General features: G+C 42.3%; 2 protein-coding genes across 2 annotated transcripts in view; both read right to left on the reverse strand.

Moving 5' to 3' along the window:
• The window catches only part of LOC109481659, a 46,053-nt gene extending 32,389 nt beyond the window's left edge, over positions 1 to 13,664 (reverse strand). The window contains exons 1-18 of the mRNA XM_019784237.1: positions 13,621 to 13,664; positions 10,078 to 10,218; positions 9,601 to 9,682; positions 8,992 to 9,125; positions 8,500 to 8,662; positions 7,893 to 7,916; positions 7,423 to 7,725; positions 7,198 to 7,221; positions 6,210 to 6,364; positions 5,706 to 5,868; positions 5,237 to 5,260; positions 4,756 to 5,058; positions 4,617 to 4,640; positions 4,132 to 4,374; positions 3,807 to 3,940; positions 3,220 to 3,382; positions 2,803 to 2,826; positions 2,419 to 2,647 (exon numbers count right to left, since the gene is read on the reverse strand). Coding sequence (XP_019639796.1) covers positions 2,419 to 2,647; positions 2,803 to 2,826; positions 3,220 to 3,382; positions 3,807 to 3,940; positions 4,132 to 4,374; positions 4,617 to 4,640; positions 4,756 to 5,058; positions 5,237 to 5,260; positions 5,706 to 5,868; positions 6,210 to 6,364; positions 7,198 to 7,221; positions 7,423 to 7,725; positions 7,893 to 7,916; positions 8,500 to 8,662; positions 8,992 to 9,125; positions 9,601 to 9,682; positions 10,078 to 10,182 — 2,297 coding nt within the window. The 5' untranslated portion in view covers positions 10,183 to 10,218; positions 13,621 to 13,664. The remainder of the gene's footprint in view (positions 1 to 2,418; positions 2,648 to 2,802; positions 2,827 to 3,219; positions 3,383 to 3,806; positions 3,941 to 4,131; positions 4,375 to 4,616; positions 4,641 to 4,755; positions 5,059 to 5,236; positions 5,261 to 5,705; positions 5,869 to 6,209; positions 6,365 to 7,197; positions 7,222 to 7,422; positions 7,726 to 7,892; positions 7,917 to 8,499; positions 8,663 to 8,991; positions 9,126 to 9,600; positions 9,683 to 10,077; positions 10,219 to 13,620) is intronic.
• Positions 13,665 to 15,555: 1,891 nt separating this feature from the next.
• On the reverse strand, positions 15,556 to 22,789 carry LOC109481660 (plasminogen-like). Its single transcript, XM_019784238.1, has 10 exons — positions 22,681 to 22,789; positions 22,021 to 22,263; positions 21,799 to 21,884; positions 21,163 to 21,313; positions 20,554 to 20,778; positions 19,424 to 19,648; positions 18,775 to 18,926; positions 17,136 to 17,322; positions 16,400 to 16,435; positions 15,556 to 15,797 (listed from the first exon to the last, which is right to left on the reverse strand). The coding sequence occupies exons 1-10, from the start codon at positions 22,787 to 22,789 to the stop codon at positions 15,556 to 15,558; spliced, it is 1,656 nt and encodes a 551-aa protein (XP_019639797.1).
• Positions 22,790 to 24,785: the final 1,996 nt, after the last annotated feature.

A 24,785-nucleotide genomic window follows, 5' to 3' on the forward strand; every position in this document is an offset into this window, starting at 1 on the left:
ACACACACACACACACACGGCCAGGAAAACATAACCTTCTCCAATTCTTGGCGAAGGTAATAATAGGCACGATTCAGCTCCAGGTAGTAAATAAATTACCTGAGATGAGATAGACCTCATTTCCCCAGGCTCCCCCTTCCCCGTCCTTCTGGCAGGTTGTATAGGGCCCGTACTTCGAGTAGCTTCTCCAGGCGTCAGCAGACCCGGCACACCAGCCGCCATTTTGGACCGCAAAGATACGGAAGCCTTTTGACTTGGCCACCTGGTAGCACTTGCTAATGGCGAGGGTACGTGCGGTATAGCTGCCGTCTAACTTTGCGTCTTTCCCCTCCAGAGTAGGGATGGCGCGATTTCCTGAGTCCCTCCAACAGCCGAGGCTGATGTACGGCTTGGGAACATATCCTGTGGAAACATGTACAAATTTTAACAACAATCACATCACTTTATGTTGCTTAGTTTTTGTTTATGAACACCTGAGTCTGACTTGATTATTTTGCATGTTAGATATAGACGTATTTTAAGATTGAAAACGAAGGAAATGTTAACGACAATCGTCTATCAAACAAAAGATTAAAAATACTTACCCTCAGGCAAAGTTACTGCGACGCCTGAAAAAATAGAAAATTTTAATTATTATAGTAAGTTATCCAGGACCTCTTAGTTGTATATTTGATTTTGTTGTGTTTCGAACCTGTAAAATGTCAAAAGGTTGTATGCTAATAGTCCTTGATGTTTTGCAGAATGGTAGAAGCATGCACTTCTTATGAAACCAAAAGGTATTACGTATAGCTTTTTTAAATCTGTCGTTCTGTCTGTCTTTGCGCTTCTCAAAACATTTTTTGCATAATTTTCCTTGGGAACACTCGGTGCTGCTTCTTTTCGTTAAGGTTAAAAAGCATTCGTGGGGTGAAGTCTGCTATCTCTTCAGTTCTTATCATTGTAAGAATTTTTGTTTATTCCACTAATTTAAGTAAAACACTCTACTGTTGAAGCAATGTCGGGTCTCTATGTGCCAATGGAAGTTCCTCCTTACCTGTTATGAAGTAGACTTCGTTCGCCCAGGCTCCTCCTTCTCCATCGGACTTACATCCCGACGAGGGCCCGTGCTTCCGGTAGGTGCCAAGGGCAGTAGCAGAGCCAAAACACTGGCCGCCATTTTGGACTGCGAAGACGAAAAACCCACGAGACTTGGCCACCTATATGGACAGAGTTACATCATTACATGATCATGATAGACGACTTTTGAATTTGGCACTAATTACTCTAATATTAATGTATGAAGTCAATTTGCTTCCAATTGTCCTAGTGTTAGGTAGTACTTTTACGTATAATACTAATACAGATTTTTCTTTGGTATCAATCGTACAGAACGTCAAATTACCCATTGCTTCATTCTACTAGTATTACGTTGACTTAAAACGTCATCAGGTGACATATGTATGCTACTCTCCAAGCAGAGGTTTTGGGGGAAATAATTAGAGTTTTATATATGGCCGTTTTTTTTTCGCTAATCCCACCTACGTCAGTGGCTGGTGACCTTCTCTGGCTAATGGATACTGCCTGGCCAATTTTATACTACCTTTTTGCCACTGAAAGGGATCTGCTTGGATACTATGTATGCCTTTGATAACATTAAGAAACATCAATGAACCTGGTAGCACTTCTCTAAGGCGTTAGCACGGGAGGCGTAAGACCCGTCTAGCCGTTCGTCTGTCTCCTCTAGCGTGGCGATGGCTCGGTCGCTGGTGTCTTTCCAACAGCCCAGGCTGAAGTACCTCGGACCTTGCACTTTCGCAACCTCTCCACCTGTGAGGAAAGTTTTTTTTAGTTCTTCCAGTCGACAAAGTATCGACATCAAAATGGATCTATTTCCTAGACACGAGTACTTCTATAGCAACATGTAACAGTTTTTTTCCTGGTTTAGGTTTCTGTTTTTCGACAATCAAAATAAGGTATTATTACATACATTGTTCTGAAACGTGCGAGACTTTTATTTGATTTTTTTAAGGGAGAGAAATAGAAACTTTGTTTCTTATTGGGGTATTCTAGACAGGCATGTCACGTTCTCTTAATATGTGGTAAACATTTAATAGTAACAAAAGCTGACAGTTGGCCTACTCACTTTTCTGGTTTGGGTTGAAAACATCTGAAAAAAACAACAATCTTAGAACCAATGAAATAATGTACACAATTCACATAGTACAATAGAAATGATCTTAATAATAAATAAACTAAGTTTAATAAATTAAAATGTTTTTTTCTTTCTGTACGTAATTTGAGATATACTTGCAGATATAAGTTATCATACCAGAAATTGACACGTGTAGTTCCAGGCACATACCTGAGATGAGATAGACCTCATTTCCCCAGGCTCCCCCTTCCCCGTCGTCTCGGCAGGTTGTATAGGGTCCGTACTTCTTGTGGGTACTGTGGGCGAAGGTAGCCGACCCGGCACACCAGCCGCCATTTTGGACCGCAAAGATACGGAAGCCTTTTGACTTGGCCACCTGGTAGCACTTGTCGATGGCGTCGGCGCGTGCGGTATAGCTGCCGTCTAACCGATCGTCTGTCCCCTCCAGAGTAGGGATGGCGCGATTTCCTGTGTCCCTCCAGCAGCCGATACTGAAGTACGGCTTGTGAACATATCCTGTGGAAATACAATCAAAATTGCACAATTTAATGTTAAATGTCAGGTGTTTGGTTCAGGTGAGTCAGGCATTGGTATTTTGTGTGTTAAATACAAGATGACTCCACCGAAAAAAAGCTAATTGTGCATTACAGAAAGAATGTAAAATTACTTACCAACAGGCAATGTTTTGGTGGCGCCTGGAAGAAATGCAAGAAAGATTAGAATGCTTATTCATAGCTTGGATGTATCCTTATAGTAATAGGCTTAATTTATACTATTGATGTAATTTTTTCTGTGTCAAAAATATGTAATCAAACTAGTTTACTTCTAGTTTTGTAGCGCGGACCCAAAACTGCTTCTGGTAGTTATAACTAATTAGTGTTTTGATTCGCGGGCGTGTCAGTAATACTACTCGTGTATGTCTCTTATTACTCCTAAACAACAGCTAAGAGATGAATCCTCAGCGCTTTTATAGATATATAATTTATCAACAGGATGGAAAGGGTTACAAAACAAAAAGTTATGTGAAAAAAGGGGAGAAGTTTTTTTTTGAAGATATTTATCTAATTTTAAAGGATGTTGCACCTCACCTGTTATGAGGTAGACTTCGTTCGCCCAGGCTCCTCCTTCTCCATCGGACTTACATCCCGACGAGGGCCCGTGCTTCCGGTAGGTGCTCAGGGCAGTAGCAGAGCCAAAACACTCGCCGCCATTTTGGACCGCGAAGACGAAAAACCCACGAGACTTGGCCACCTAATAAAGACACGGTTTCTACATTACATGAGAATTCATACACAACTCATTGCTTTTCTAAAATTGAACGAATATTGTCAGACATACAGCATTTTTAGTTGTGTTGAATGACAAGCTGTATTTACTGGTTTTAATAGTAACATGGACTTCTACGCTAAAAATTTAACTGATTTTCATTGATATCCTGACCTGTCATTGGTAGTTCTTGGAATGTGAATTGTCAATAACATAGAGCCACTTGAGTCCAAAAACTCTCACAAGAAGGCCAAATCAGACCCTGACGACGAGAGCTTGAGTAACACAGGTCACCTGTATATGACCGACATGACTTGGTCAACTGGGCCTCAAGGTCAACCAGTACACTCTGAAAAACGTCATTAGGAGACATGTTTGCTTAGACTGAATGGAACAAAGACCGGAGAACCTGGTAGCACTTCTCGATGGCATCAGAACGGGCGCTGTAAGACCCGTCTAGCCGTTCGTCTGTCCCCTCTAGTTGGGCGATGGCTCGGTTGCTGCTGTCTTTCCAACAGCCCAGGCTGATGTACTTCGGACCGGCTGTAGGGACGAGAAACAGATTAGTTTTTAGTATTACCTTAAATGCACCACTTTCTATAGTACATGCCATGTAGCCTCAGCAGTTGTTAACATACCATCTATTCAGAATGCAGATAAAGAATTGAAGACAGACTAGAGAGGAGAAAAAAAGGTCGAGTTAGTGGCACTGGACACTCTGACGGAGAACTTACCACATACTGGTACGTTACACTTCTCCCATTCCGTGCCGGCATCCGTGGTGTAGCACCAAACTCCGTCTTTGCCGTCGGGATTCCGGCAGTAGTTGTTGTTCTCAAGACCAGATGTTGGGTAACTATCAGGTGTCTTGGTGTGCTTGTGTGGCGTCTGACTGTTCCAGTTCTGACACGTCTTGCCTGATGCGGTCACAGAAACGGTTCCCCGGTAGCTTACCCCGTTTTCCACCTGGCATTTTTCTGGTTGACGGAAATCAAAAAGAGAGGTAGTAGTCGTTTACCATAACAGAATGGGATGTATGAGAATTTTTTAAAATCTTTTTCCTTTACAAATAGATTAAATCCTAATCCGACAGGCGTCGCGTGTACGCCCCCCAAGACTTCATTTGAAAACGACAGGAAAAAATGTTATACCATTGATATCAGAGGATTACGTAACGTATCTGTGATGTTCGGCAATACATGAAAATGGGCCTACTTACCGTTTTTGTTTGAAGCGACCACATCTGAAAAAAAAAAACACAACAATGTGTCATAGCAATGAATATTAAGGACAATCTTTCTTCATCATCGTAATAACAATAATAGGTACGATTCAGCTCCAGGTAGAAAAGAGATTACCTGAGATGAGATAGACCTCATTTCCCCAGGCTCCCCCTTCCCCGTCCTTCTGGCAGGTTGTATAGGGTCCGTACTTATTGTAGCTTCTCCAGGCGTCAGCAGACCCGGCACACCAGCCGCCATTTTGGACCGCAAAGATACGGAAGCCTTTCGACTTGGCCACCTGGTAGCACTTGCTAATGGCGAGGGTACGTGCGGTATAGCTGCCGTCTAACTTTGCGTCTTTCCCCTCCAGAGTAGGGATGGCGCGATTTCCTGTGTCCCTCCAACAGCCGAGGCTGATGTACGGCTTGGGAACATATCCTATACAAACATGTACAAATTTTAACATCACATCACTTGATGTTGCTTAGTTTTTGTTTATGAACACCTGAGTCTGACTTGATTTTTTTGCATGTTAGATATAGACGTATTTTAAGATTGAAAACGAAGACAATTTTAATGACAATCGTCTATCAAACAAAAGATTCAAAATACTTACCCTCAGGCAAAGTTACTGCGACGCCTGAAAATATAGAAAATTTTAATTATTATAGTAAGTTATCCAGGACTTTATGATCTCTTAGTTGTATATTTGTTTTTGTTGTGTTTTGAGCCTGTAAAATGTCAAAACGTTGTATGCAAATAGTCCTAGACGTTTTGCAAAATGGTAGACACATGCACTTCTTATGAAACCAAAAGGTATTACGTATAGTTTTTTTTTTCATTCGTAGTTCTGTCTGTGTCTTTATGTGTGTGTCTCAAAACATTTTTATGCATAATAGTCCTAGGAAACACTCGGTGCTGCTTCCGATTTTCGGTAAGATTACAAAGCATTCGTGGGGTGAAGTCTGCTATCTCTTCAGTTCTTATCATTGTAAGAATTTTTGTTTATTCCACTAATTTAAGTAAAACACTCTACTGTTGAAGCAATGTCGGGTCTCTATGTGCCAATGTATGTTGCCCCTTACCTGTTATGAAGTAGACTTCGTTAGCCCAGGCTCCTCCTTCTCCATCGGACTTACATCCCGACGAGGGTCCGTGCTTCCGGTAGGTGCCCAGGGCAGTAGCAGAGCCAAAACACTCGCCGCCATTTTGGACCGCGAAGATGAAAAACCCACGAGACTTGGCCACCTATATGGACAGGGTTACATCATTTCATGATCATGATACACGACTTTTGAATTAGGCACTAACTACTCTAATATCAATGTATGGAGTCACTTTGCGTTCAGTTGTACTAGTGTTAGGTATTAGTTTTACATACAATACTAATACAGATTTTTTTTTCCTTTGGTATCTATCGTATGGGACGTTAAATCATCAAATAATCAAATTACTTCATTCTACTACAAGTACGTTGACTTTGTAAGATTCCATGTCATATCTATTGTATTATGCGCCCCAGTATGTACTAAAAACGTCATAAGGTGACATCTATTTGCCTCTGATAACATTAGGAAACATCATTTTACCTGGTAGCACTTTTCGATGGCGTTAGCACGGGAGGCGTAAGCCCCGTCCAGTCGTTCGTCTGTCTTCTCTAACATCGTGATGGCTCGGTCGCTGGTGTCTTTCCAACAGCCCAGGCTGAAGTACTTTGGACCAGCGGATTTGGCCACCTCTCCACCTGTGAGGAAATATCAAATTCCTCTCTTTAGCGTGCGGTCGTGTGGCGCAGCGGCAGAGTTCTCGACTCGGAACCAAGAGGTCCTGGGTTCGAATCCTGACATGCCACCGATCTTGTGCCATTGGAAAAGGCACTTAAGACGACTTTCCTCACTTCGCTCAGGTGGAAAAGAGTATTGTATTGTGCCCTGTGTTGGTGGCGGCATTAATACGAGTTGAGAAAACTTGAGTGTGCCGTCACCACGTCTTGTAATTACATGTGATTAAAAAAATCCCTCTTAGATTAAATATCGATGTCACCCTCCCACTATGGAAGTTTCGTCCCCGTGTCGAAATTAAGGGTTCGAAAAAATATTAAGCTTAACATGGTTAGCCTTGAATGTTTTTTTTTTTCATTCATATTTGTATCTATGACAATAAGACATATCACAGGCAGACTAGTACTGAGCTGGTAACGACTGACCCACAAAAATTTACGCACGTAAAACAAAACGAATATATTAATCATAATCCTGAGTATGTTACGAACAAGTCTTAGCATTTAAAGGGTCACCTGATTACTCTCCAAGCAGAGGTTGATGGTGGAAGATCGTTTGCTTTTTATATATGGTCCGTTGTTTTTTGTCTCTACCATCACCAACGTTGGTGGTGGTAGAGACAAAAAAAATGGACCATATATAAAAAGCAAACGATCTTCCACCATCAACCTCTGCTTGGAGAGTACACCTGATGTCTGTTCAGGGACCCAGAGAACATCACGTCGTGTCATTTCGAGCAGTATGTAACGTACTTAAATGTAGTATTAACACGGTTTACCAACAATTATCTACTCACCTCCTTTGCTTGGACTGAAAACATCTGAAAGACACAATAAAGGTATTTTGACAGTCTGACTTCATGAACAGTTATATTGATATAATAGAGATGTTTTCTAGATTGCCATAATCGAAACTTGAGAAGAACTAATTCATATAAAAACAGTCTGTTCCTTTCCAGGTTCAATTTGATACAGTATAACAAAAAAAGATACGATTTAGTTACGGGTAGAAGTTACTATACCTGAAATGAGATAAACCTCATTTCCCCAGGCTCCCCCTTCCCCGTCGTCTCGGCATGTTGTATAGGGTCCGTACTTCTTGTAAGTACTAAGGGCGTCAGCAGATCCGGCACACCAGCCGCCATTTTGGACCGCGAACACACTGAAGCCTTTTGACTTGGCCACCTGGTAGCACTTGTTGATGGCGTCGGCGCGTGCGGTATAGCTGCCGTCTAACCGTGCGTCTGTCCCCTCCAGAGTAGGGATGGCGCGATTTCCTGTGTCCCTCCAACAGCCGATACTGAAGTACGGCTTGTGAACATATCCTGTGGAAACAGTTTAACAATAAGTTGCTTGAGATCAAGTTGCTTTTTTCATTAGCATGCTATTTCGTTATTGGTATCTGCTTTTTTGGATCGAAGAAAACAAACTACAAGCCGCTTCGAATTTCAATGTATATTTTGCGTTAGGGCAAATATGTAAAATGACTTACCCACTGGCAAAGCTATTGGAGCATCTGCAAGAAATACAAGAAAGATTTTCAGGCACCTAGTACATAGGTCAATTTCTTTATGCCTCATTCCAAACACTAGACATGACTATACTGTAATACACATACTGTTAATGATTACATTTTGTAGTTATAATTTTAGCCTGATTGATTAGTTTTGTCATAAAGTTGATTTACTGACACACACTGTCTTATGTATGACTGTCGAGTGGTGAAGTTCATTCATTTATCCATACATTTATTCATTCATTCATTCGTTCATTCATTCATATAACCATTCATCCATTCAGTATAGAAATATACAGTCAAATGTCAATAAAGAAGAGTACAGTAGCATTATGTGCTTCCTGTATTTGTCAAGTTTGTTTCTTCTGTCTTGTCTTTCAAAAGAACTGGCACAACTTGAAAGTAAAGCTGCACTATAATGGCTCCCAAAAAACCAAGTGCCATAGCCTGCTAGGAACTACTAGTACATCTTTGATGTATCTATCTCATTGTAAGAAGTTTTGTGTCACGTCTACTGAATTACAGAGATATTAGTGTTTGTGTAGTGTCCAATTTCCATGTACCAGTGGATGTTGCCACTTACCTGTTATGAGGTAGACTTCGTTCGCCCAGCCTCCCCCTTCCCCATCTTTCTGACATCCCGCTGAGGGCCCGTGCTTCCGGTAGGTGCTCAGGGCAGTAGCAGAGCCAAAACACTGGCCGCCATTTTGGACCGCGAAGACGGAGAACCCGCGAGACTTGGCCACCTGTATGAGCATGACATGAGTATGGCATTATCCGGGGTTATTTTTTCAATACTATGTTCGTAAAGCAGTTTCTAACTTGTTTACTAATATCATACGGGGTTACCTTGCTTCCGATTTTCTGAGTTGCTTTTCATGTTGAAAACAGATTGGCAGATTAATCATTAATCTATTTATAAATGAAACAATATAACAGAGTGTTTGATATACGCGGGCCCTTTTTAAAATTTCTTTTAACTTCCCCTGTTCCTTGCCTCTGACCCTAATTACATTCATTCCTACACTTTTTCCGCGTAAAATGTACACTGTAAAATAAAGAAACATCACCAAACCTGGTAGCACTTCTCGATGGCGTTAGCACGGGCGGTGTAAGACCCGTCTAGCCGTTCGTCTGTCCCCTCTAGTGTGGCGATGGCTCGGTTGCTGCTGTCTTTCCAACAGCCCAGGCTGATGTACTTCGGACCGGCTGTGAAATATCGAACGCTTTCGTTTAATTATGTATTTATATCAATGCCCTAAAGGCAGAAAATTTTGACGTCTTCATCTAGAAGTAAGTAGAACATATGAATAGCAAAGTTCTTTGATCACAACCATTTATTCTTTACCGGCCGACGTTTCGATGACGGTCTGTCATCTTCATCAGGGCAATTCTGACTGGTTTGCTGTGAATTGACGCTTGGTGCGTAGCGCACTTAACCCTAAAGATGTTACATGGTTAACAGTGCACTGTTACTTGGTTCGAAATGGTCAACAAAATGTTCTCTAGTTTTATATACCTTCTAAGCCTACAAAAAATGTAGAGATAGTAGATTTGATAAGTATACTCCACACGTAGAACATCATGCTAGCAAATAGTCTTATATCACCACATTTTTCTTGTCAACATCTGTTTGCAATTGGCCCTCAGGCATGAAATTGCGATAAAGAACTTCATTTTGTACCTGCTCCACTTCCAGAGAAGCCTCCGCCTGCCACACCTCCAGCAGAAAAAGCTCGTAACTCTTTCCTCAAGTCGTCACTCAACTATAACAAGAACCAGGAGGAATTTTAACGCTTTTGTCTTATATTCTTATATGTCAAGTGGCGCTGACAAAATAAGTTCTTTTTTTTAGTGCAGCGTAACTTTGTCTTGTTGCTACTTGAATAAAAAGTTAGGTGTGGGCTGCGTTAGTACAAACAACGTCACGAAATCCATATTATTTTTCTTTATCCCAGTGTCTATAAATATGTGAAAAAAGTGTATGATTATGAGGTTACATGTATACGAAGAATTCAAATAGAAATATTTTCTTCTGCTTCCTGGCCATACAGTTTTTGTTATTTGTCACGACTTTAATATACGATATCAAGTACCCCCCTTATTATCACAAATTGAAAATATCTGGTTCATGAAATTAAAAAAAAACAACTTCAGAAACCTCTTCATCGATGTTATTTTTGTCGATGTCAACAGACGACTCTTCTGCTGCAGTGCAGACGATAGCCGCCAGGAGGACCCTGAGGGCCCACCCCATGGTGCGCATGCCTGGACTCCGCTGAAGTCACAGTACTGTAGTCTGCTGTGAAGGAGACAAGAAATATTTAAGTTTCACTCGATATTTTCTTCATCAGAAGAAACAAATAACATTCTAACCCAAAGCCGAAACCTCTATATTTTAAGTCAACAGCAATGAAGACAAGATCTTATAGCTGCTGAGGCGATATTTTCTGTCCTGTGACAACGCCCACTTTTCTGTCATTCAACTAAAGTTGTCTGACGAAAGGGATATACAATGTGATAGACAAGTGACTACTTTGGGAGGTTCTCACAGGTACCTAAAAGCCTGACTAGCATCTAGATGTCTTTCTTCGCAAGTCGATAGATGGATTGTATATTAGGGCAGTACCAACTGAACGGCTTAGTCAAAACTGCTCAGCCAGAAATTATGACTTGACAAAACAGACTCCCTGGATATCTCATACAATAGTAGGTGACAACATGAGCCCCGATGGCTATACATGCACTGCTTTGCATGGTTGATAAGCTACCAGTCAAAGGTCAATGAACTGACTCTAGTCTAAATTCTCTACAACATTGACATTGTGAACAACCCAAAGAAGATATTGCCCATTTATATGACGCATAATCGCCATTTAACTCAATTTCCGAAAACAACATAAAAAAATAAGAGTCTGAGTTATAAACAGATCGATTTCAAACCGAATGCCGCTTTATCCCGACTGGAAACAATGGACGGCCTGAGGACCTGTTGTGTAGACAACTCTCCGGTTAACAACCATTGCTTTGTATTCTATCCACCAGAGTGTTTTTCGCGGATTTTAGGCACTACTGGTGAAAACTGGTGGAACATTTTAGAACTTTCCAAAACCGTTAAGAATAAAATCAGTTTCCCAAAGCCAATGCGAAAATGGGAGTCTACACAGAGTAAGAACAGGTGCCTTTATGTAAGTGTCCTACTTGGTCACCGAGCGTTTAATTGCCTTCTGTCCTGGTACAACGCCCCCTTTTTCTGTCATTCAGCTAAAGTTGTCTAACAAAAGGGATAGGATAGACAAGGGTATAGACATGGGATAGACTTAAGTAGTTTTCCACTAAACTAAAAGCCTGATACTCAGCATCTATATAATTATGTCTTTCGTTGGAAGTCGATGGATTGTGTATAAGAGAAGTTCCAAAGGAACGGCTTAGTCGAAACAGATTAGCCAGAATGATGGCTTGACTACACAAGCATAACCATTGTAAACATAATCTATCATGAACAAGACTGCAACAAATACTTTTACTATTTTATCAACAGATTATATCAACATTGTTACTTTGTCAATTGGAAATTACAAAGTTGTCCAAATGCCTCATCCCAAACATCTATCGAAAAAGGACTTGTATTTATCTGCCATTGCTTTCTGCATGTGCCCTTAGCTGATCATAAGAAAACACCTCAAAATGTGCTATACTCGTACGTTGACACATCGCTATTCATTTAAGGTCTCCTCGCCACTTACATGCTGAAGGATTTTATTTTGTTGATTTATTATGACTTAACACAGTTTGTGAAAGATTGACATAACAGGTGTCTATTATCTATTATCAAAGTTTCAAAGTTTCAAAGTTTCAAAGTTTCAAAGTTTCAAAGTTTCAAAGTTTCAAAGTTTCAAAGTTTCAAAGTTTCAAAGTTTCAAAGTTTCAAAGTTTCAAAGTTTCAAAGTTTCAAAGCCATTCCTCCTCCTCAACCTTCAACCCTCGCGATTGATATGTAAATCTAAGTATACAATATCTCTCAAATATGAAAAAAAGAAAGTAAATATTCTAGGGGGCTGAACGGTGAATGTATCGGTAGAATACGGACAATTAAACATGTTTTCTGCTTCTGGCTTCTCCCTGACAACGCCTCTTCTCTGCCATCCAACAAAAGTTGTCTAACAGACGAAACGGGTGATGCACAGGGCGGATCAACTGGCCTTCTGACCGGACAGGCAATTATCTGTGTCCGTCGGTAAGGGTTAGACATCTAGGTAAAGAGTTACACCAAAAACAGTTACTCAAGCAACTGGATATGATTTGGGAAACGGTAAGGCGTTTCAGGTAGCATCTAGTACCTTTCACCAGTGACACTGGAGAGTTGCCAGAAAGGCAGATTTATAAGTACGAGCTATTGGTTGATATGCAGGTATTGCTCTTTTGACAGCTCTGGGCGGGTGGATCAACTGGCCGTCTAATTGGACAGACAATTATCTGTGCCTATATCTATTGCCGGTATCCTTGCCCATCGAACTGGAACAGTCTTATGTTAGAGCGGCCCAGTCGACAGGGAGCTTTAGGACCCTGATAAGACGCATGAAGATGAACTGATGGTTGACAACCTACTTAACTACTTATTTTGTATTAATTTTGCTGTTTTGTATAATTCGTGACCGCCTCACCCCTCTCGACCTTGTCGAAAAGCAGCCGTGTTGGACAAACAACACAATCGAGAATAAAGAAATGTATTCATTCCTTCACTCACTCGCTCACTCACTCATTCATTCATCAATCCATTCATTCATTCAAACACACCAAATTCACAGGCACGTGGCGCAGCGGCAACTGGTGATGTCACACCGAACTGTCTGTTACACCTTACGGTTGGACATCAAACTGCAAGAGCTGTTCAACCTTATTTACTGATTTTGATTCCACTGTACTGGTTGCATTTTTATCCAAACTTTTCTTCCCAACGCATCAGTTGGGGGTGTGCCAGCTGGATGGCATCTATATAACCTATGGCCTAATTAGCTATAGAATGATCTGAAGTCTTAAAATGAATGGGGTTTAGATGGTGGCTAAAGCTAGGTCAGAAAAAATTACAAAAAAAGTTACACGTTGGCTTCATTATAAAATTTTTGTGGAGGATTTAACAACATGTGCCGTTTTCTTTGCCACTTCACTAGTGTGTTCAAATCTCCTACAGAAGGTGTGAAAGGTTCTGTGTAGACAACACTATCTACATGTCACGAGCGGATTGATGGTGCCCATTTGTGAGGGCTTCAGTGGAAGAAACAATGGACGGCCTGAGGACCCTTCAGTGTAGACAACTCTCATCTTAACAACCATGTGCTTTGTATTCTATTCACCAAAGTGTTTTTCACAGGTTTTAGGCACTGATGAAAACTGATGGAGAATTTTATAACATTCCAAAACCTGCTAAATACAAGCTCAGAGGTTTAATGATTTTGTTTTGTTTCTAGCGTCATTTTTGATACAGCATTGTCTACTGTACCTCTAGCCGCGAGCGCTGTCAATTCTTCTAAATGGTACCTGGAAACATTTCAGAGCTTATGCCATCAATAGAGGTTTAGTACTACAGGACAACACTTCATTTTAGTAGCAGACAGCATCTCTATGATCTAAACAAGTCTATACGACCAGTGATAAAGTCGCTATATGAAAACAAAGTTGTTAAACCGTTTCATTCTGTACTCACCGGTGCGACAGACGATGTGACGCGGAGGACCCGCCCTGACAGACTGACCACTGAGTCAGCAGCAGCCGTGCTGCAGGTTTAGTACCCTGAGGCTTTACGGCAGTTCAGAGTTCATCTTAAACGCTTTATATGGGCCAGAAGATGCAAGGAAGGGTCTAATTCGCAACTATGTCCCCACTATATGCCCTGTTCTCGTCTATATAGAGTAACGTTACGAAAAGACTGAAAAACTCGTTCTTACACGAGGTAATATGCCTGTACAACGAGTCTTCGCAGTAAGACTCTTTGGACTCTCTGGTCTTTACTTTAGTGCCCACGTGAGGATTTTTGTGAGTTCATCTTACACACTTTATATGTGGGCGAGAAGATGCAAGGAAGGGCAGAATTCACAACTATACTCCCGCTCTTTGCCCTGTTTTTGTCTATTCTAGTAACGTTACAACCAAGCAAGCGTTGTAGACGACTAAAAGTGTTATTGACAAAACATATGCACATCCTGGGAAATTGACCCGCCAAAAGTCACGCCATTTCCAAATGCTAGCGTCAGATTTATGTCAGGTGAAAAAAGTCCCTTTGGTTAAATAGTCTCCAATAAATGATTGATCCGCATTTTGTCCATCTCAGTACATACATGTACATGTAGGTCTGTAATATCTGTACCTGTACTTGTATCTGTATGGCCAGTGCAACTGCCCTTTTTGCATGCTAACTTTCTTACGCCGAGATACTTGTGACACATTGATAAAGCTAAAAAGGGTATTTGGTTACACGCGGAGATCGTTTGTTTGTTCAGCCCATAGTTTAAAATCTTTGTGTTGGATTCAACAGCATGATCCATTTTGTTTGCCGCTCCTTGAGGGTGTTGAGATCTCGTGCAGAAGGTGTGAATGTGTAGACAACTCTATCTACATGTCACGAGCGGATTGATGGTGACCATTTCTAGGGCCTTCAGTGACAGAAACAATGGGTGGCCTAGATCCAAAGCATGGCTGCCGGAGTTCAAGAGGCCATATTCAGCTGTGTAAGGAAGGAGCTTGAGGATCTGCCATGGCGTTGCCAATGTCTTACTACTGGACATTGTGTCATTCTTGTTATTAATTTAAGAAGAGGTTTTCGATCGTATAATCTGTTTTATGTGCAAGACATTTTACTACAGTTGTTTTTATCTGGTATATATTGACGTGCATTGTGACATTGATTAATAGAGCTACACACTGCGACTGGTTGAGACATTCACAATGATAAAAGACAACTAGCCACAAAGTCTTGCATTTCCAACCCTTTTAATCACCTTTAAACTTCTCAATTCCATTTAATATTGCGGTATCTTATCAATCGTTACTCACATACCTACAACTAACAACCCTTACAATAGTATTTTAGTTATACGTAATAAGTCAAAAGGAAAAATAACAACACATGTTCTGTCATTACACTTGCGCTGAAGCAAAATCTACGCTTAGCTTTTGTTAGTTCCACCAAGAATATTGTCACAATCTAAGCTATGATTGAAATACATCGGAGAACAACGCATGTTCTGTCAATACAGCTGGGCAGACAAAAAAAAACTATTCTGACTTTTGTTAAAGATAATTTTATAATCTTAAGTACGACTGTAAAACCAAATACATCAAAAGAACAACACATGTTCTTGCATTACAGTTACGCAGTAAAAGAGTAAAAAACTATGCTAACTTTTGTTAGTTCATCCAGAAATAACGCCACAATAACATAATCAAGATAGTGCAAATGAACAACACATGTTCTATCATTACAGTTACTTATTGCATGTATTTTCTAGCTTTACTTATTGTTATTTTCACCAGGAATAATGCCATTATCTTAAGGTTAACTGTACTAGAAATCTCACAAAAGACATGACCTGTACGTATAGGTTGTTAGTTTCAGCGGAACTTTCTGCCGCGAGTCATTGACTCATTTTTCCATCATCATAATTTTCTCCTCAACAACATCCCTCAGGTCCTCCAGGACCGCATCGATGTCGTCCAAGATGGCGTCTTCCGCTTCCGCTTCCGGTCCAGCCTCCGCCACTTCCGGTCCAGCCTCCTCCTCAGCCTCCCGGATTTCTTCCTCCAACTCCTCCTCCCCTTCCTCCTCCCAACTCACGCTCATCTCTAGCTCTCGCGAGATGTCGGCATCCTCTTCTATTTCTCGTCCTACATGGTAAAGTTAAAAAAAGGGTTGATGTTCTATTAAGGAGGGATGTTCTGTTAACAAGCAGACCAAAGCCTACCTGGCTCACTTTATAAACCAGTATGGACTGTCAATGACCTGATTTTTGTGAATATTCTTAATATGCCAATTGTAACATGATTAATTGCCATTTTGATTATTGCCATAGTACGTTTGTCATGAGTATATTTGATGCTTTTCTACCTCCATCAAACTAACCATTAATACATTTAAATGTATATTTTGAAGGTTGCATATAGAAAACATAATATGCATTTAGTCTGTTCTATGAAAGATCCCCATTAGTATGTGCAATGTATGCCTGCCACACCAGCCTTCCTGGAGTCTTGTATAAAACCTATAACACATGACATAACAAACACAGCATAAGCTCAGTAGCTTTAGTTTGTTTATAGGAAAGATCTCCATTAGTGAGTATGCCCAATGTACATCACTGGTCTTCCTTGAGTCCTGTATAAAACCTATAACACACAGCATAAGCTCGGTAGCTGAAGAACCAAGAAGCCTGGAAGAACCTATCATTAAGCTGACCCACAGAATGATACAGGCTGAACTCTCATCTCACCTGACAGTCGGCCACACGCCTCGTGGTCTCCCTGGCCTGCAGGAGGAAGGGTACATTCTGGTCAACGCCAACAACTTAAGAGTAACTATCAGTGTCCTCTATTCTATTTATTCTTTGCTTCAGGCCCATATAAAAACAGGGACAATACAAAAACAAGTACAAATACACCGCTGACTGGTAACGCAAACATTTTTTAATTCTGTATTTCGTGGCTACAGCATTTCTTTTGAGGGTACGTAAACTTTTGTAATCCTAAATGATTTATGTTGCCATATTATGCAGATAGAGTTATTGGTTAGTTACTGTTTTTTTCTTTATTATCATTGCCGTTATTTATTGTATCCCAATTTTACTGTTTGTATGTGTTTTGTTGTGTAAAACAGGGCCCCATTGAAAATAAGTGCAATCACTTACTTGGCCACCCTGTATAAAAATGACGGAAAATAAAATATAAAAAAATAACTAGAGAAGTAACATTTACCAAGCAAATTTATAATGTTTACCTTTGGACATGGTCTGCTCTTTTAATTCTTACCCAAACATTATTCACATACATGTACTACTAGTATATGTTAACAGGAGCAGAGCAGACCATGAAATTGCAACATGATGGTGACAGACGCCAACAAATCATGTCATTGTTCAGGTCATAGGTCACTACATGTTTGGAGAAGAAGAAGAGGAAGAAAACAACATGTTTTCCTTCGGTAAAAATAAATATAGCAAGGCGACTGACCTGTCTGGCAGATGAAACGTTGGCTATTGTCGCACTGGTCGGTGTTCCATGAGTAGGTTGGGGAACTTGATGCCAATATCTGGACGCACTGCGCACTCCCGATGTTGTTAGGCTCTCCCGGGGCCCAGTTCTGGTAGCTGCAGCTCGACAGGGAAGTTCCATCCGCCCACTTCCAACCGCCGCTTCCCTGAAATAACGCATCGTAACTTGCATATTCTTGTTTCGTTGTTACTGAGTTTGGTTATGTTTGTAAATATTCAAGATATTTTGTACACTTGTGTGTTCCCTAAAACTGCGTAATTCAGCCTTTTTTACATTGTATCATTAGGCCGCAATGTTGTTTTAGTTTTTTTTTTGTCAATTTGCAATAAACTAGTTACATATAAAAAGTGGGCGCTTATTCAGATAACCGCCCACTTTTTGGACCGTGCCATTATATGTATACGGGGCCAGGACACTAACAGTATTTATCTATACAGTGCCATCTATATAGCACCCTGTATATGTACGATTTGGGGGGTGTTTCTCATGCAACGCATCACACCACAGCGAAACGCAACGAATGCGGAACTGACTTTGCGACCGCTTGGCAAAAAAGGCAAAGGTCTGTGACCTGATTAAGACTTTAAATTACTTGAAAATATTGTGTACAAAATGCCAGCTGGACAAGGGTTATCATGTTTAATATAGTAGCATGGTATATCAACTGGATGGCTGCTACACAAGGATTAGGGCTGCGGACCGGTACACTGTACCGGTCCAATACCGTAAAAATCGTTTCGGTACAGGTCCAAAATACCGGATCATGAAGTAACGAGTATATACCGAAATAGCTAGTTTACACCATGTATATGACTAAAGATAGGTAAATCCTATATAGCTACCACAAAGACGAAAAATTAGCACTGGAAAAGACGTAAACACCGTCGATTGATTTGAGATCCTCAGTCTCACGAGACATCGCGAGAGTGTGGCTGATCCAGGGTTGTGATTGGTCAACAAACTCAAATCAGGTCAGAGGTCAGTCATTTTCCCTTCCCTCCAACACTTTATTATTGTTTCTGTGTCATGATTGAAAAAGTGAAGAACACGTGTTAATTTGTCAAATTGTTCAGGTACAGGTACAGGTCCGGACCTGTACCTAAACCTCTGTACCAGTACCTGTACCTGTACCTGATGTTACGTTTAGGTACGCAGCCCTAACAAGGATGCTAAGGCGTGTCCAAAAATGGGAACAACATCTGACAAAGAGCTCTATGCTGGTCTCCCAAAATTGACGGCAAAAATACGAGCTAGGCGACTACGGTTTGCCGGCCACTCACTGAGGAACTGCAGGGAAATAACCTTGTCCTATGGACCCCATCAGATGGGAGAAGGAGGCCGGGAAGACCACCCCTCACTTACCCAGACGTGCTGCGAAGGGACGTTGGCCTTCGGGCTCAAGACATGGGAAAGGCGATGCAGGACAGAGACTACTGGGCAGCCATGGTGGTTCGGGTGGCAGAGGAGAACTGGCACCCGACTTAAGTCAAGTAAGTCAAGTGAGTCAAGTAAGTCATAGTATATCATTGTATCTTACCGTTGAATCGTGCAGCCCGACCCGGTAGTCCTCGGCAGTGCTCCCGTGCTCCTGGATGACTTTCATCAGGTAGTCGTGGACCCTCCGGCTCTTCACGTCAGCAAGATGCCCTCCCAGCGTTCCGCAGTGGGCCTTGGCTTCGGCAGCCGTCTTCCTGATGTTCACCACCGTGAAATGTGTGCTCTGCTGTTCGGCAGCTCCAATCCCGTCTCCTAAAGAAGACAAGGATGGCGCAACGGTTAGAGCGTTGGACTCAGAACCGAGAGGTCACGGGTTCGATACTCACCGAGGCCCGACGTTTTGCCCTTGGAAAAGGCACTTTACACGACTTCCCTCCCTGTACAGTGAAGTGACGCCCACCGAGCCTCTTAGGTTAGTTGCACAAGACCATACAAAAGTCCCTGTACTTTTTTGTTGTGTCAATAAAGAATCTGTCTAACTGTGTGCCAAAAACACAATACAGATTTGGTTCGCCGATGTGACAGCATCTGCACATTGGCCACTGAGAGCCGTTAATTTTTTTTTTAAGAATACAAAACAACTTTCGAAACACAGACATAGCAGAAACTTATAGATAACGCCACTCCATTTCATTTGATCTTTCAGAAAACTACATATAGCCACTTCGGACATTAATATAAGTTGAAAAAATTTGAGGGTGCCGTCACAAAGTCTTGTGATTACATGTTTAAAAAAAGGTAAACCTTACCGCATCCCGGCACGTCGCAGTCCTCCCACCTCTTGGCCGGGTCGGTAGTGTAGCACCAGGCGGTGGTGTGGCCGGACGGGTTGCGGCAGTAGTTGTGGTCCTTGCCGTCTGGAGGCTTGTAGGACGGCTTGTGCGGGGACCTACTGTCCCAACGCTGACAGGTCCGGCCGGACGCCGTGACGGAGACGGTCCCGCGGTACGACTTCCCGTTCCCCATCCGGCACTCTGCGGGGATCGAGGACCAACGGCAAAACCATCTGTGGTTAGAACTAAGTCGTAGCTACCTACTTACTACCTACCTACTTACCTACCTAAATACCTACCTAACTACCTAACTACCTAACTAGTACCTCACTACCTAACTATATGTCACTACCAACATCAAAACGATTTGCGGTTGGAAATAACTACCTAACTACTTACTACCTACCTACCAATCTACCAATCTACCTACCTACCTAACTAACTAACTAGTACCTCACTACCTAACTATATGTCACTACCAACATCAAAACTACCTAGTACATGTAGTACCTAACCTACCTAACTACATGTACCTATCTAACTACCTACCTACTAGTACCTAAATACCTACTTAGTACCTAACTACCTATCTAACTACCTACCTACCTTCTTAGTACCTAACTGCCAAACTACCTACCTACCTTACTACCTAGTACCTACCTACCTACCTACCTAACTTCCTACCTACCTACCTACTTAGTACCTAACTGCCTAACTACATGTAACTACCAACATCCAGGCACTCTGCAGGGAGAACCAACATAAATTTGATGCGTCTAGACAAACCCTGTATTACAAGCATGATCTGTTCCCACATTTTCAATTGTACAAGAAAAGTCAGCGAAGGTTAGACATTCTGGTAATAAGCTAAAATTAAAATGTTGCCATGTGGTATTCTCTTTTGTGTGTTCATCAAGCTGAAACGTTCTACTTTAACGTTTGTCCTCCATTGGGGTACGAAAATGGATACGGAAATGGAGATGGGCACCGCCCTACGCTCTGCATAACAGCACGGGAGACCTGTGAGAGACCTGTGAGAGACCAAGAGCAGACAAAACCGATTTACCAATAAATCAAGAACCGTTCACAAAAAAGACGACACTTACCACATCCAGGTATGGCGCAGTTCTCCCACCTCTTGGCCGGGTCGGTAGTGTAGCACCAGGCGGTGGTGTGGCCGGACGGGTTGCGGCAGTAGTTGTGGTCCGTGCCGTCAGGAGGCTTGTAGCTCGGCTTGTGCGGGGACCTACTGTCCCAGCGCTGACAGGTCCGGCCCGACGCCGTCACAGACACCTTCCCGCGGTACGTGCTTCCCGACCCTTCCAAACACTCTGTGGACAGGTTACAAGAAGATTGGTTAAAACTTAACACGACTTTCCTCACTTCACTCAGGTGAAAATGAGTACCTAGCTTCGGTTAGGGGCGTCTTATCGGATGGGACGTTAAAATGGATGTCCCGTGTTTGAGGAGAGACACACTTCGGTAGGTGTTTCCAGGCCCTTCCAAACACTCTGTGGGCAGGGTACAAGAAGATTGGTTAAAACTATTTCCTGAGAGGGGTGGAGTATGCTGTATACATCAGGGACCATCACCCTTCACTGAACCGCGACGGGGGACGACATATCATCGTCTACCTTTGACCCAGTGTTGACGTCACACTTCAAAGATGCTTTTTGTGTTGACAACATTAATATAAGTTGAAAAAAAACCCTTACCACATCCCGGCACGTCGCAGTACTCCCACCGCTCCCCCGGATCCGTGGTATAGCACCACGGCCCGCTGGCCCGGGAAGGGTTCCGGCAGTAGTTCTGGTCCAGCCCGTAGTTTTGGTAGCTCACCGGCTTGAACTTGTGCGAGTGCGGCGTCTATAATGATATGGGATTTATTAGAAACATCTCACAGCCAGAAGGATGAATTACATGTCCCGTACATTGTAAAAACAACTTGTGACAATTCAGGTCATTATATACTAAAGTTTAAAATATCAGTTTCATTAGAAGTACTAATTTAAAAAAAGACGTATAACGGCATGTATGTGTAGTAGGGTTGCATTTCAGAGTGCTGTTTAACCCTTGTCCTGTGGAGCCCAACAATTGTAGTTTTGCACATACAGTACCATCCATATGTCACCCTGAATAGGTACAACTTGGGGGTATTTCTTGTGCAACGCATCACACCGCAGCGAAACGCAACGAATGCGCAAGTAACGACGCCACCACAGGGCAAAAAAAAAGTCAAGGGACTGTGACCTGATTAAGACATGAAATTATTGAAAAAATATTGTGTAAAAAATGTCAGCAGGACAAGGGTTAAAAGCCGCACGAGGTGAGGCAGAGGGCTTTTGGAATACCTGACTGGCCCACGGCTGGCACGACTTCCCGGACTTAGTCACGGCGATGGTCCCGCGGTAGAGAGTCCCTTTGTAAACCGCGCAGTCTGGGGGGAGACAAGGCCGGGGAAAGAGATACATGAAGCTGCGGCAGTGAGATACTCCGATTCTGCTACACACACACAAGCAGAGACACACACACACACACACACACACACACACTCACACAGAAGTAAGACTTACTACATCCCGGCACGTTGCAGCTATCCCATCTCTTGCCGAGGTCCGTGGTGTAACACCAGGGTGCGGTGTGGCCGGACGGGTTCCGACAGTAGTTCTTGTCCAGGCCGTACTTCTTGTACTTGTCCGGGCGGAACTTGTGGGAGTGCGGGTCCTGACTGGCCCAGCGCTGGCAGGTTTTCCCCGTCACTGTTGTGGCGAGGTTCCCGCGGTAAGACTCTCCCTTGTACACCAGGCAGGCTTCAGCTGTAACACACGGGGGAAACAAGCATGTCAAATTAGCCTTCTTCGCAGACTTGTTGGGCGGCGGCGTTAATTTTTTTTTTGGTCGGGGACCGACGCCAGTTATGTCGCCGAGGGATTTTGCCGGAGGGAGACGGTTTCGCGGCTCCACATATCTGCGACAGAGGCTCATGTAAAATATGCAAACCTATGATTACACAGACATTGCTATTAAGTGTGCTACCGGTAGTTTTGTATTACTATATTACTTCATTTTCATTATTTTTTCTTGTTTATTGTAACAGTTACTCATCTGATTATTAAACACTGTTTCGTGTTTTGGAACACAATGGCAGGTTATTTTTACTGGAAGGAAACGTTTCGAGATCCGTCCATTGCAATGCACGCCAGAATGGTGACCACAGAAACGTGTTACAGTACCTCCCATCCCCATCGGGTCCACACTGCGGCGGGATCGGGCTTCAACACTGGCTGCAGTGCAGATGGCAGCCGCCAGGGGGAGCAGCAGAACCACCCCCATGGTGCGCATGTCTGGGACGCCCTCAGGTAGGACTATGTCGTACTGCAGTGGGGAAAAATAAAAAAAAAAAGTGAGATTTTTAAAATCTTTTCCTGAGTTTTCTTTACCCGCACGTAGTCATGACTCCACCATCGAACCTCCCAACACGTAGTTTAGTTATGGAACTGAATGTCATTTGCTATCATTCACACTTTTCCATGTAATAAATTAATAGATGAATAAAATTTTAGTACCCATTTCTGATATTGCAATCATACCGGTTTGCATACTGCCGAGAGTACTAATATATATAAAAAAACAACAACACGAGACTGAGCTGCATCTTCACATCTGCTTGAAGGCCAGTTTTTGTTAGCCTCTACCAGGCTTTGGGAGGCGGCTGGAAGAGTAGAAATTGGCCAAATAGAGAGATAATATGCCAGGGGAGTTGGTATGCTAGAGAGAACAGTTTGCCGCTTGGCCGATTTCAACTCTTTCCAGCCCCCTTCCGAAGCCTGATAGAAGCTAAATTTCTGTACCTATATTGTGTAGCAGGTATAGCAGCCCCTTGGCGCGTTTCAACCCAGTTCCTGTACCTGTATAACCGGTACAACAGCCCTACTGCATATCCACCAGGCTGTCAATCTAACTTAATTACGACTGGAGTCATTTAGATCCAGTATTTACCAACCGCCAAAATGTAAACCAACTTTACGGTGTGCCCGTGTCAACAAAATCAAAAAGTACCGTAAAACCTGCTCAAGCTACTTAATATATGGTTTTGAGGATATGCGGTCAGACACCATTTCATCGGTGGCACTTCTGAAATCTCAACTTTATTTTATATCCAAAACTGAAAAAAACTGAAAAATACAATGCTTCACTTAATTACCAAAACTAAAAAAAATCCAACTTTTCCTTCCCAAGACCAGTTAGTACTTCTATGACAAAAGTCTCCTCGAAAAGTCATAATGTTAACGTTTGACCCCCATTACAACAACGCCCCCTTTTCTGTCAATCAAAAGCTGTTGAATGTTCCGACCAAAACCGGAGTATAGATTCACTTTAAGCCAAAAATGAGTTACTCAAGCAACTGGATATGGGTTTGGAAACGGTCAGACGTTTCAGCTAGCTTCCACTACCTTTCGTCGGTGACACTGGTGAGATCTCAAGCTTCACTTTAGTTCTAAAACTGAAAAATCCAACGTTTTTAAAACTAAAAAAAATCAATCGCTTCCCTTCATTACCAAAACTGACAAATTCATCGTTTTCTTCCCAAGACAAGCTCACCAGTCAGTACTTGGATATGAAAAAAGTCCCCTCGAAAAGTCATAATGTTCGATCTCCACTGTGACACCGCCCCTTTTTCTGTCAGTCAAAACCTGTCATGTGCGCCGACCAAAGAATGGGATTGTACCTTCAAACTTTCCAGAATCGTGGCCATAGATGTCGAAGTGTTTTGGTGTATCTTAAAACCAAAGAATTACAATGCGGTCTTTCTTAATGGCAAAGGCATGTTTGGCGTGCACATGTCCATAAAGCTAAAATTTTCTTCTGTAACGTTTGACCTCCATTGTGACAACGCCCCTTTTTCTGTCAATCAAAAGCTGTTAAGTACGCTGACCAAAACTACCGGATCATACCTTCTTTTTGTTTCTAAAAGTGAACAACTCAACAAAATATCTGACCAGTCGGTGCGTTTATGGCAATTGGCAATATATTCATGATTCAATATGGCAATATATTCATAATTCATAAAGTCATAACGTTCTACTTAACGTTTCATCTCCACTGTGACGACGCCCCATTTTCTGTCAAAAAAAAAAACTGCCGAATATGCCGACCAAAAGTATCATATCATAGCTTCACTTCATTTTCCTTCACTCAAAATAATAACTCTGAAAAGGACTAGTGCTATAGCTTCACTTTATTTTCCCACACTCAAAAGAATAATGCTGAAAAGTGCAATCATATTGAAGGACGCGGCCCGCCCCGGCCCCAGCGCCCAGCAAAACCAGCGCATCGC

Source organism: Branchiostoma belcheri, unplaced genomic scaffold (assembly GCF_001625305.1).
Source record: "Branchiostoma belcheri isolate BF01 breed outbred unplaced genomic scaffold, Haploidv18h27 scaffold57, whole genome shotgun sequence".
NCBI lineage: Eukaryota > Metazoa > Chordata > Leptocardii > Amphioxiformes > Branchiostomatidae > Branchiostoma > Branchiostoma belcheri.